At 39.2% G+C, this 13,362-nt stretch overlaps 1 protein-coding gene across 4 annotated transcripts in view; it reads right to left on the reverse strand.

The window, feature by feature from the left end:
- Positions 1-13,362, reverse strand: part of hp1bp3 (heterochromatin protein 1, binding protein 3) — a 28,642-nt gene that overhangs the window by 3,742 nt on the left and 11,538 nt on the right. For all 4 annotated transcript variants that reach the window (XM_010881768.4, XM_010881767.4, XM_034287223.1 and 1 more), the window contains 6 exons: positions 10,473-10,544; positions 10,079-10,233; positions 6,982-7,072; positions 6,719-6,878; positions 2,530-2,641; positions 758-922 (listed from right to left, as the gene is read on the reverse strand). In XM_010881768.4, coding sequence (XP_010880070.2) covers positions 758-922; positions 2,530-2,641; positions 6,719-6,878; positions 6,982-7,072; positions 10,079-10,233; positions 10,473-10,544 — 755 coding nt within the window. The remainder of the gene's footprint in view (positions 1-757; positions 923-2,529; positions 2,642-6,718; positions 6,879-6,981; positions 7,073-10,078; positions 10,234-10,472; positions 10,545-13,362) is intronic.

Raw genomic sequence — 13,362 nt, forward strand, 5'->3', positions numbered from 1 at the left:
ATGCATGTTCATGTGATTAGGAAAGAAAAACTCAGCTGTCAATCAAACTCAGGCTGGGGGGGAGAAGGAGTATAGTGAATTTGGGGTGCCATCTCTCACATTTGAATTATTTTCAGAATGTTACCTAGTCCAGCTTTAGAGGACACCGAGAGCAGGAAGAACCAGATTGTTTTGATGAGACAGAAATCTAAATGAATGCCAAGCACAGCATCTGGCTAAAAACAAGGTACCGCTAATCATTTCATTAATACCATCCCAAAGTTAAAGCAGGGTGATAAGACCATCATATTAATTGGATGCTTCTCAGTGGAAGGGACTGGAAAACTGTTTTGGACTAGAGCAAAATACAGAGAGCTCCTTAAAGAAAATCTGATTGAGAACACACAGGACCTCAGACAGGGAAGATTAGTCTTTCAGCATGCAACAATCCAAAACATAAACACCAAGACAACACTGGAGTGGCTAATGGACAAGTCTATGAATGTCCTTGAATGGCCCAGCCAAAGCCAGGACTTGAACATCTGTGGGGAAAGCTGAAGATTGCAGTTCATCTTGCTCCCCATCCAATCTGATAAATCTCACAAGGATCTACAAGGAATAATAGGAGAAACTGCCCGAATCCTGATGTGCAAAGCAGGAGGAGTCAAAGATATTTCAGTTTTTCATTGCAATGAACTAGCCCATTACTAAGAAACTTGTTTTTGCTTTGTCATTATGTGGTTTCATGTGTATACTGATGCCAAAAATGATAACTCACCTCTTGGAAGGGGGAGGTTCATCATCTGACTCTTCAGATGACTCCTCTTCCTCCTCCTCTTCATCAGAGTCCTCATCAGACGAGTCAACCCTCTTTCTGCCTTTAGCTTTCTCTGAGAGTTTTTGCTCTTTTGCCTTCTGTTTTTCTGGGAACAGAATGGCTGGGCTGTGGAATGAAACGAGAATCAGATTCCTTAACTAAATTCAGGAATTAATTTCTTGAATCCCTAAAAATCCCTTAAAATATTATTCTTGAATGAAAACTCACATGACCCATACTATATACAACCTCTATCGGTTTACTGGTATCAATTACAGTATTTACTCTTGTATTAGCAGTAAATTGACTGACAAGTTCTCAATATATATTTTTTTTTTATTAAACCTTAATTTAACCAGGATAGGCTCACTGGGATTAAAAATCTCTTTTCCAAGTGTGTCCTGGCCAAGAATAGGCAGCCGTAAGTTGTAACATAAAATGTTTCTGATATAATCAATACAACCATAAGAAAATTACACCATTATTCTGCAGAGGTTGACAGAACATAATTAAAACCATTGACAAGTAAGGGAATCAGATTCCAAGTCAATCATCAATGATTTAAAAATGCTAAGAGAGACAAGACCTTGTAGTTAAAAACAATTTTGAAAGGTGTTCCAAGATGATAGAGCAGAGTACATGAAGGCACGTTTCCCAAAATATATCAAGCACAATGGTGTGTAAGTGCCAGACAGTTTAAGATAAATCTCAACGCTCCATGATAAAGGGTGTCAATAGATCTCAAACACTGAGCAGAGGCATTCATATATAAAATATCACCATAGTCCAGTATAGGCAAAAAGGTTCCTAAAAAACGTTTTTTTCTGGCTTTAAAAGAGAAACAAGCCTTATTCCTAAAATGAAATCCCAACTTCAACTTAAGTTTCTTTGCAAGTTGAAGTATATGCAGTTTGAAGGACAAGTTCAAATTAAAATCCTCATCTAAAATTCCTAGATATTTATATGAAGTTACTGTCTCAATCACATTACCCTGGTAGGTAGTAATATATGGAAGATTTAGAGGTTTCTTTTTTGTTTTAGAGAACAACATTTGTTTGGTTTTGTCCACATTGAAAACAAGTGGCAATTGCACATGGTATGTTGAACAGCATTAAAAGCAATTTGTAAATGTTGAAAAGCTTTCCCTAAGGTCAAAGCACAACTATAAATAACAGTGTCATCTACATAAAAGTGGAGTTCAGGATTTTGTAAATTTTTATCTAGATCATTTATATAAAGAGTGAATCCAGTACAGAGCCCTGGGGTACACCATTTAGAACAAACAATGAATCAGATGCAAGCCCATTAAATTGCGTGCACTGAGTTCCATTTGATAAACAGTTGTCGAACCATGAAACAGCGTGTTGAGAAAGACCTATGCTTGATAGCCTTTGCTTCAGTTTAGTGTGATCTACTGTATCAAAAGCCTTTGAGAGATTGATAAAAAGTGCAACAGTGTTGTTCCTTATCCAGAGCAGTAGTGATGTCAATTAAGACCTTCATGGCTGCTGTAACTGTGCTATGCTTTTTCCTGAAGCCAGATTGATACATACATAGAAGATACAATGAGTATATAAAAACTCTAACTGTTCATTAACAAGGGTTTCAAGATTTTAGCCAAGGGTGACAGCTTCAACATTGGCCTATAGTTGTCAATATAGCACACTACTGTAATATCCTGTGGAAATCATTGCAATGTACATCAAAGTAATCTTCCCACAGTTGCTTTCTACCTGGGGTAGTATGGGTAGCAGAGCTGGTAGGTGCCGTTAAGTCCATTTCCTGTGATCTGCTCCATCCAGCCCATCATTTTGCACTTCTGCAAGGTCCTCTTCAGGTTGTTCACTGAGGAAAGAAGAGTGCCCAGGGTCAATACATCTTTTTTGTACCAAGCAACAGTTTTGTGTAATGTAATACTGGCTGTTTGAATAAATCACCTGCGTGTATGTTCGCGTTTCAGAACAACTATAATGTGGGTCGGAAATGTTCTGAATCAAGATATCTTACAACAAAATTAAAACAAAACGTTCCTCCTTTCCCTGCTGATCACCTGGCTGCATCTTTGTAGCATTCAATCACCCCAAGTTGCCTAGCAACTAGAGTAAATAAAACTGCTGATTATTGTCTAGCTAGCCCATTCCACACACAGGTCCTCAAGCCAAAGTGAGGTTTTCAATGAAATTCACACATGGACACAGTATGAAAGTAATCCTTCTCCACTGAACTCAATGCAGCCAAACCTGATTTGAAGCAATAGTGACTAATATAGTTAAATGTTTGTATCTTTCAATCTATACCTCTATCTATCATAACTGGAGTAATGCTCCTGTTCCGACATCTCATATACACTGGCTCTTCATTAAGTTCTGTCAGAGGACCGCAGGGTCAGTGTCTGAATTAATTTCGTATCTAGAGCTATTCATTGTCCACTATCCTAGCAAAAGCCCCTGTTAAAGAAAGCAACCCCATAGCATAATGCTGCCACCCACAAGCTTGACAGTAAGGGTTGTGTACTTTGGCTAATTAGTTGTGTTGGCTTTGCACCATACATATAGACGGTTTTTCACATGGTTTTGAAAGATAGAATGAGTTTCCGGCTTGGATGTTCTTTTTGTGAGAAAATAGCCCATAGCCAACCCACTTCTACATTCCACACAGTATGATTTCTATTTAATTTTTTATAATTTACTTGTTCATTTAAGTATTGCTGTTTACAATATCCTATTAAACGGTGAAAAAAGTTGTCTCGATTTCAGCCTTCACTTAAACAAAAGCGGTGTTTGCAATAATGGCATGCACACTTAAACCCCAGTAGGCCTATAACATTACACCATCCCATCCATGAGAGAAACCAATGATAATTGGACAAAAAAGTCTGAGTGAAAAATGAAAAGGTAATAAGCAAATGTGCTTTTCCCTTGTGGAATATACTGTAATCTGCATTAATAATTCAAGGAAATTCAAATTACACAGAAATTTACATCAAAATGATTGGTACACTTGTTTTCAGTACTGAGCATGTTTAAACATTAGGTGTCAAGGCAAAAGCCCATACGTCAGGACAGTGGACCAGCTGTACAATCCAACCAACAAAAACAAATCTTTACACTGTCTTAGCAGAACTGGCAGAAAAATAAGCAAATAATAGCACTTGTAGAGATTTTTCTTTTACATCTTTAATCTGGTAAGTCTGTAAGGATGAAACAAATCTTTCAAAACAGTCATTGGTTCAAAAAGAGAGAGTATACGATTCTAGATTACTGAAACAGAGCAGTAACAATTGTGCTTGGTGTTGATATGTTGGATACAAGGGGGGGTTTCCATTCAGACAAGCTCAGTGCAATTCAAAGTTCACATTATTTGGGGATTTGTTTTGTCAATATACACTTATTTTTATTTCTGCTAGCAGTTCACCTGTCCATAAACAAACAACCTAGCCAGATGTTTACTATCTCTGTAAAACTTTAACTGGTTAACCCATTTCAGGGTTGTTCACACAAAGCCGGAGAAAGTACTCTACGGAAACCTTCCCTTAAAAATGTACGAATTTAGTGTATAGTTAGTTGCTTTTTGGAAATTATTTAGGCCAGCATAAGCCCCTATGACCAGGAAATTTTGTAAGGCACCATAAAATATTTGTTTAAAGTTCTTTCCTTTCTTACAGAATACATTTAGATTTTGAAGTACTACAATTATGGTTTTGTTAAATTATACACTCACCTAAAGGATTATTAGGAACCCCATACTAATACCGTGTTTGACCCCCTTTCGCCTTCAAAACTGCCTTAATTCTACGTGGCATTGATTCAACAAGGTGCTGAAAGCATTCTTTAGAAATGTTGGCCCATATTGATAGGATAGCATCTTGCAGTAGATGGAGATTTGTGGGATGCACATCCAGGGCACGAAGCTCACATTCCACCACATCCCAAAGATGCTATATTGGGTTGAGATCTGGTGACTGTGGGGGCCATTTCAGTAACGTGAACTCAATGTCATGTTCAAGAAACCAATTTGAAATGATTCGAGCTTTGTGACATGGTGCATTATCCTGCTGGAAGTAGCCATCAGAGGATGGGTACATGGTGGTCATAAAGAGATGGACATGGTCAGAAACAATGCTCAGGTAGGACGTGGCATTTAAACCATGCCCAACTGGCACTAAGGGGCCTAAAGTGTGCCAAGAAAACATCCCCCACACCATTACACCACCACCACCAGCCTGCACAGTGGTAACAAGGCATGATGGACCCATGTTCTCATTCTGTTTACGCCAAATTCTGACTCTACCATCTGAAAGTCTCAACAGAAATCGAGACTCATCAGACCAGGCAACATTCTTCCAGTCTTCAACTGTCCAATTTTGGTGAGCTCGTGCAAATTGTAGCCTCTTTTTCCTATTTGTAGTGGAGATGAGTGGTACCCAGTGGGGCCTTCTGCTGTTGTAGCTCATCCGCCTCAAGGTTGTGCATGTTGTGGCTTCACAAATGCTTTGCTGCATACCTCGGTTGTAACGAGTGGTTATTTCAGTCAAAGTTGCTCTTCTATCAGCTTGAATCAGTCGGCCCATTCTCCTCTGACCTCTAGTATCAACAAGGCATTTTAGCCCACAGGACTGCCGCATACTGGATGTTTTTCCCTTTTCACACCATTCTTTGTAAACCCTAGAAATGGTTGTGCGTGAAAATCCCAGTAACTGAGCAGATTGTGAAATACTCAGACCGGCCTGTCTGGCACCAACAACCATGCGATGCTCAAAATTGCTTAAATCACCTTTCTTTCCCATTCTGATATTCAGTTTGGAGTTCAGGAGATTGTCTTGACCAGGACCACACCCCTAAATGCATTGAAGCAACTGCCATGTGATTGGTTGATTAGATAATTGCATTAATGAGAAATTGAACAGGTGTTCCTAATAATCCTTTAGGTGAGTGTATATCTTATTCAAATAGAAAAGTATCAAAATTAAGATTACATTTACAAAAATGAAGGTCTCAAAAATGTGTATGGCCTTTTATGCCCCAAATAAGACCTGACAAATAAAGTGAGACACTTAAGGCACGGCTGAAAGCTGCAGTCGACAACTCCCTTGCCATTAATGAAATCAGACTAAATTAACCAAGGTACTAGCCAATATGAATATCTTCCAAAACAAGCATATTTTGCTTTCACAGGAATGAGAACTGTTATTGTTATAATTTGGACTATACTGAGGATACTTATAAACTACATATGATTCCTTCAGCGGGACAAGCCATCCGTTTTTATAATTACTCTAATCGCGAAAAAGCATACCTACCAGTATGTAAATTAGGGAGCCAAATGATGTGATTCAGTAGGCTACATTGACGAGTCACTCACTTTAGCGTCACACTGTGTATCAAGTCCAGACATGGGCTTCCTATCCTAGAAAAATACAAATAAAATCTTTGCTTAACTTGCTTCACGTAGCCTACATTTTCTGTAACCAACCACACCAAAATGCAGCTATTAGATTGCCTCAAACTACCAATATCTCAAAACAATGATGAGTAATGGTATTATTGTTCTGATATTCAATGTTTGTTGTGGATCATCATTCACCCAAGATTTCCTATAATTATAAGCTTATTTGAGGGTATAATTAGCCATTTTCTATAGGTTATATGTACAAAGTTCTGTCCGTATGAATGTAGCACTTGAATAAAGGCACTTCTCTGAAACAACCATTCCCCAGCCTACGACAAAAAATAAGCCGACAAAGGAGTAAGCTTCTGCCACAGCCTTTGCTTTAAAATATCACACCCTGCAGCGCTGGTCAATAAAGCATTTTCACATCACTTGACATTTAACCCTGTTAATGAGAGCTTTTGCGGTTGCAGGTTGGTACTCACATCTCACCAAAGTGTGGCTCTCTTAAGGGAGTAAAAGAGCGAGACTTACCCACACGATACTCCATGCTGTCTTTGTTTGTCTCCAAAAGGAACTTGCGAAGTGTAGCAGTGCTGCAAGTCTTGGGTTCATTCATGGCCACAATGGCTGTCATGATCGCATCCTCCAGAGGTCCACCTTTAAGCAGGAACTTCCCCCCTTCCCTCTTCAGCTGTGAGATTATAAAGTAAACATATGATAGCAGATATCCAACGACAGATTTCAAGTCTTTACGAAGTAGCCTGAATTGCACATTATTTACGTACAACACTAACCTGAAATGTTCCAGAGGCACCTTTTCCAGTGATCTGTTCTAGGTGACCCTTGTCCACTGCTCTCACCAAGGCACTCTTTAAGACATCTGGCCTGAGAAAGAATAACAACATTAAAGATTAATGTACTACACACCACCCCATTTTCCAAAAAAGTTGGGAGCCTACATAGAATGTAAATGAAAACAGAATGCAATAATACGCAAATTATTTAAACCATATATTCAAAAAGAAATAGTACAAAGACAACAAAATTTAGAATATTAGAAATGTTATTGTTTATTGAAAAATATATGCCCTCTTTAAATTTGATGGCAGCAACACTTTAAGAAAAGTTGGGACAGAGACATCAAAAGACTGGAAAAGTTGTGTAATGCTAAAGAACTAAACCTGGTGGAATACCACACAACTAATTAGACCAATAGGCAACAGGCAAACCGTGCTGCGCTGCTCCTGTTTATGGAGGACATATGCACACAACCAGGATGGGATGAGGCCACCATAAGTGAGGCATACGGTCTGTCCGTACCCTGGGCTGAGCCTTTCTGCAGCTGCTGGAAATGTTTTCTTCCTTATGCCAGAAGTTGATGTTTTATATAATAGTCTGCAAAAACGGAGCATCGATGCATCTGGGATTAGCAGTGCACTCACCCATTTCAAGGAGAATGTCCAGAATATGCAGAAGCAAACTGATTTATGGGCTGCCACCGTTCACGGTGGAAGAGACGAGCCAGGCTGACGAGTAACCAACACAACACCGGTGATGAAGGAGGCATGCGACACAGTCATCTCCCAGGTGGAGCAGAGGTTTTCAAAAAGTGACAACCTGATCATTGCCAAGCTGGTTGACAGCTCGCTTTTCCCACAATTTGTCCTGTCATTCCCTACATCTGAGCTTGACTTTGCGGTGAAACTATGGCCTCTAGGAAACAAGGAAAAGTTTAAGTCTGAGCTGACCACTCTGTACCGCCACACTGAGCATCACACTGGTAAGACGGTCCTGTCTCTGTTAAGATCCATCTATGAGAACAACCTAGAGAGGCTTTGCTGAGAACATCACTCTGCTGAAAATTATTATAACACCTATGACGCCATCCGAGTCAGATAGGAACTTTTTCACCTTGAAGAGGGTCAAAAACTTACCTCGCAATACCATGGGACAGTCGCGACTTAACGCATTCGCCATGTTGTCCATCAAAAGCCAGCTGATTCAGCAGCTACATGACTTCATTCCCAAAGTCATCGAAAAGTTTGCCCAGAGGAAGAACCGCTGTGTTACCTCTCTCTTCAAGTGAGCCCTTAGCCTAGGTGAGTGAAAGCATATTTTATCATCCTGCCTTTGTGGTGCTGGTCCATGCATCTGTCATATTTTTGTGCTGGAATGATTGATATAGATGGTGATGAGTGTCAGTGTGTCCATGCTTATCTATTAAGGTTGTTGTCATAGAATGGATCTGTATCCCTAAAAAGTTGTCTTTCCGCTTTGTTGTGGCCTTCAATGGCGTTGATCTCATTGCTGTTCGGGTATGGCACTTTAGGCAATTTTTTTCTGAGCTTGATTGCATTCCTAATTTAGGTTTGTAAATGTGACAGTGGTAACGTGATGTGTGTGAGAGAGAAGGAGAGCAATTACACAAGAAGGTCTCTCTCTCTCTCCAGTATGTGTACTACAACACCTGGTAGAAGCATGCTGCTGTCGTTAAGTGTTTTGTGGAGCCACACTGTTTGTTGATGTGTTAAATAAACACCAATAGCAAGAGGAGGTTTTGTAGCTTTACTGGTATGTATCCTATATTTCAAAATGGTTTGTGTCCCACCAACGTTTTACAAATAAAAACGCCACTGATAGTACATAATATCATTGAAAGATTCAGACAATTTCTGTAGTTAAGGGAAAAGGCAAAAAACATTATTGGATGGCCGTGATCTTCAGGCCCTCGGGTAGAACTGCATTAAAAACAGACACCATGCTGTAGTGGAAATCACTGCATGGACTCAGGAACATTTCCCGAAAACCATTGTTTCCGAGCACAGTACATCGCTGCATCCAAAAATGCAAGTTAAAACTCCACTGTGCAAAACCATATATAAACAAGATCTGGAAACACCGCTGCCTTCCCTGGGCCCAAGCTAATTTAAGATGAGGTGAAGTGGATAACTGTCCTGTGGTCTGACAAATCAAAATTTTAAATGATCATGGACCCCGATTCCTGGACTAAAGAGGAGAGGGACCATCAAGCATGTTGTCAGACCACAGTTCAAAAGCCAGCATCTGTAATGGTATGGGGGTGCATTAGTGCACATGGCATGGGTGACTAGCACATCTATGAAGGCACCTTTAATGCTGAAAAATATATGCAGGTTTAGGAGAACGGTATGCTGCCATCCAGACTACGTCTTTGTCAGAGAAGGCCTTGCTGATTTCAGCAATACAATGCGAAACAACATTCAGCATGTATTACAACAGCATGGCTCTGAAGTAAAAGAGTTAATGTGCTAAACTGGCACATTTGCAGTCCAGACCAGTCACCCATTGAAAACATTTGGCGCATTATGAAACGGAAAACACGACAAAGGAGACCCTGAACTGTTGAGCAGCTGAAATCCTATATCAAACGAGAATGGGGATATATTTCACTTTCAAAACTACAGAAATTGGTCTCCCCAGTTCCCAAATGCTTAGAGTATTGTTAAAAGAAGAGGTGATGCAACTCAGTGGTAAACTTTTTTGTAACATGTTGCTGGCATCAAATTCAAAATGGGCATGCATTTTTCAAAAAACTAAATTTCTCAGTTTCAACATTTGATAAGTTGTCTCTGTACTATTTTCAATTGAATATTAGGATACATGATTTGCACATCATTGCATTCGGTATTTATTTGCATTCTACACAGCATTTTGGGAAACAGGACTGTGTATATTACATATATATATTCAAATATACAACAAAAACACAACTTTGATAGATGTCCCACAGTTATTTTGCAGAAGCATTAAACATACTGTAGATTTGGGTTGAGTAGGGAGGGTTCCAATGCCATGTCATATGACTGAGTTAACATGCGTTTTACATTCTTAAAAGGTAAAAAAGGTACTTACCGATGCTCCACATTGAATTGAGGGAAGTGCTGTTCAACATATTTTTTGATCAGGATGTAAGATGCCTCTTTAGGCTCACATAGTCGTGTGATGATCAAAGGAAGAGCATCTCCAAGGGTCTCTGCCTTCAATCCAGGTGCCACAGCCATCGGCTTCTAACAGCAAACCATTACAGATTCAGTTAAACATTGTTAAACACGGCCAAGATTACAAGTCCGGATCCCTGGACCACCGGTACAAAAAATATCCACAGACAATAAAGCATGTTTGCATTTAAGTGCCAACAATTTGGCATTGTTACTCAAATTCAGTTAGCTAAAAGGGAAAATGACAATACAATGATGGTATTATAAAATGGTATGACAATGTTTATAGACAAACTGAAATAACCTACCCCTTTAGCAGCCGGTTTATTAGGGGGCTGCTTCCCAATGGTAAAGCTTCCCGAAAGGCCTTTTCCCTTCAGCTGAATAAGAGGTGAAGACAAGATGAAGGAGGCTAATGAAACACCAAACATGACTTAGATCACCAAAACAAGAACACAGATTAAAAACTCCTCCATAATACCATTTACATTTCAGGTGAATACATACGGGTTTTCCACTATTGTATTTACTAAACACCTGGGTCCTCTTTACACCTTTAGCAAAATGTGTAATGTAAAGTTGAACAGAGGCAGCGAGGACGGGTCTGGATTAAAAATGCGCTTTAATTAAATATTTTCAATGCAGGCGTTATTGGTTTGTGTACACGCATTGAGTTATTTTAAATACACCATGAAATTAGGGGTGAGAACAGAGAGTCGAATTGTCTACATTTCGACAAGGATGCATTTATCGACAACTTAATCTAATTTTCGAAATAAAATAAAAAAAGCTGTACTACCAATTGACTCACTTGGCGACTGTGATAAGTTATTTCTTATAGACTAAAATCTGGCTAATGGCCAAGTACAGGAAATGATCAAGGCTTGCATAAGCATACCTGTGCATCTCGGCAACATCTGTACAAGCTGAAAGGGTTCTCTCAGCTGATAGTCACCTGATGGTCAACAGACTACGTAAGCCTACTCGTCTACTCCCAGAGCACGTGGACATGCTAATTTTTCTAAACAAGAATACATGATCATAAAAATATAGACAGTGCCTAATAAAATTATTTACATTTTTGTTAAGATCTTGCATCTATGGATGCGCTAGCCATATATTAAGCTTCCTTCCAAGGATATTATTTTATTCACTGGAACGCATTGGTAGGTTTCTTGGATTTAATGCAGACTAATGTAACTCAGTTATTCTATATATTAAGTGTAGTTTAATTGGGAAAGTATAGTTTTAAGGGACTGTATATAAAAAAATAGCTGTCTAGATGGTCTAACAAATGTAGCATTTTGTTGTTATGGCCAGAAAACATTGACACAAAGACGTTAGCTAATGTAAGGCAATTCACACATACAGCACTGGAAATATTAAGAGATCACTGCACCTTTTTCTTTCTTTTCCAAAATAGTTGGAAAGGAAGGTTTTTAGAGAGGAACACAAGGGTTAAAATCAAGAGCCCATTGCAAACTGAACGCTTCTGTTCCTCACTCAAAACTTTCCTTTTCAACTTTTTTGGAAAGGAAAGAAAAGGTGCAATTGTCTCAATTATTTCTAAAGATGTATTTCCGCGCTAATTCATGGGAGACAATGCAAATATTTTGATGACGTTCATACCTCATTTGCGATTGTAATTTACGGAAAACCCTATGACAATTTGAAATAAATCACTTGTTATAAAATACTAACGACTTGACAGGCATTAGCTTATTTGTTGCTGTTATGGCATGAACCTGAATGTCTCCCGAGTAAAAGTATATCTAGCCTAATTGTTTATACTAAAATGTTATTGATGTTGTTAACTACATTTTTCAATAAAAAGTTGAATTTATTGCATAACATATTACAATTTACATAGATTTTTTTTCACGTAGTACCGCTTTTGGCATGAGTGGGCGGGGTCGACTGTTTGACAACAAAGCGGAGTAATTATCAATAGTGAAAATATTTGTCATGCACATCCCCACACGAAATACCAAACTAGGTGGGATACACAAGAGACATTTTTATGTTTTTATTGTTTTTCCTCCATACAGGTCCTAGCCATGTAGGGCTGCACGACATCATAAAACATAACTCTAGCAGTTGGAATTATAGCACGTGCACATATTGCAACAAAACTAATTCACAGTCCAGAAGAGAGAACCCTTTCGTGCATTTTCTGTCTATCCCTTCCAATTAATTTTAAGTCCATATTAAGCACTTGTCTATTCTTTGTTCACATATCTTTGTACGAAAAACAGCCTGAAGTAGGCAACACCAAATGCTGATGAAAGTTAAATCCGGGAGATTAACTTAACCATTCAATAACAGTACACTTTCTGCCATTAAAACGTTCCTAGTCACTATGTTTCAACACTGAGGAGAGAGTTCAAGACCAGGGACTTGGGTACTCTTACTCTACGACCTCCGGAGGCTGCTAGTTTTCGGTACTACTTCATTAATTGCACTCACCTGGTGTGCCAGGTCTAAGTAAGTCACAGACGGTTGCAATGAAAAAAAACTGGAATTGGCTTTGAGCTCCAGAGTTGAGTTGAGGGGGACTAGAATAAACTGGCCAAACTGTATTCATGAAATTCAGATCCACAAGACCCCATCAATCAAAAAATCTAAACCTGAAATCCAAGATTTGACTTATTGGACCTAAAATGTAACAGAAGGGCTGAACTGAATGCCCTCTCAAAATAAAACATAAAGCACCCTTTTTGTTTTTACAGCCTATGATTTGATGCAGGCTAAAAAACTGTTGTAGATTCTCTCAAGCTGTTAGACTGGATGTCTGACAGCAGTGAACTGATTTTCAGGTTTCCACACAGAGGTTAAATAGGGGTTAAGTTTGGGCTTTGGCTGGGCCACGCAATTACATCCACATATTTGTCCCACCCAATCCAGCGTTGTCTTGGCAGTATGATTTAGGTCAGTGAAGTACATAGAACTCGGAAGCTCTGTTAGAGTGGCCATGGGGTTCTTGGTCATCTCCCTGACCAACATCCGTCTTGGCCAGTTAATTGGGCCAGACTCTAGGAAGTAGTGGGGTTTCCAAACCTATATTTTACAATGATTGAGTCCACTGTGCCCCTAGGAACTTTCAATTCATCTGCAAAACAGTAGGTACTGAAGCAGCTAACATACTCATAATTAATGCAAGGGCATGGCCTAAATGAGAGCTCCCCTGCTTTAGTATCT

The sequence above is a fragment of the Esox lucius genome, chromosome 17 (genome assembly GCF_011004845.1).
Source record: "Esox lucius isolate fEsoLuc1 chromosome 17, fEsoLuc1.pri, whole genome shotgun sequence".
Lineage (NCBI taxonomy): Eukaryota > Metazoa > Chordata > Actinopteri > Esociformes > Esocidae > Esox > Esox lucius.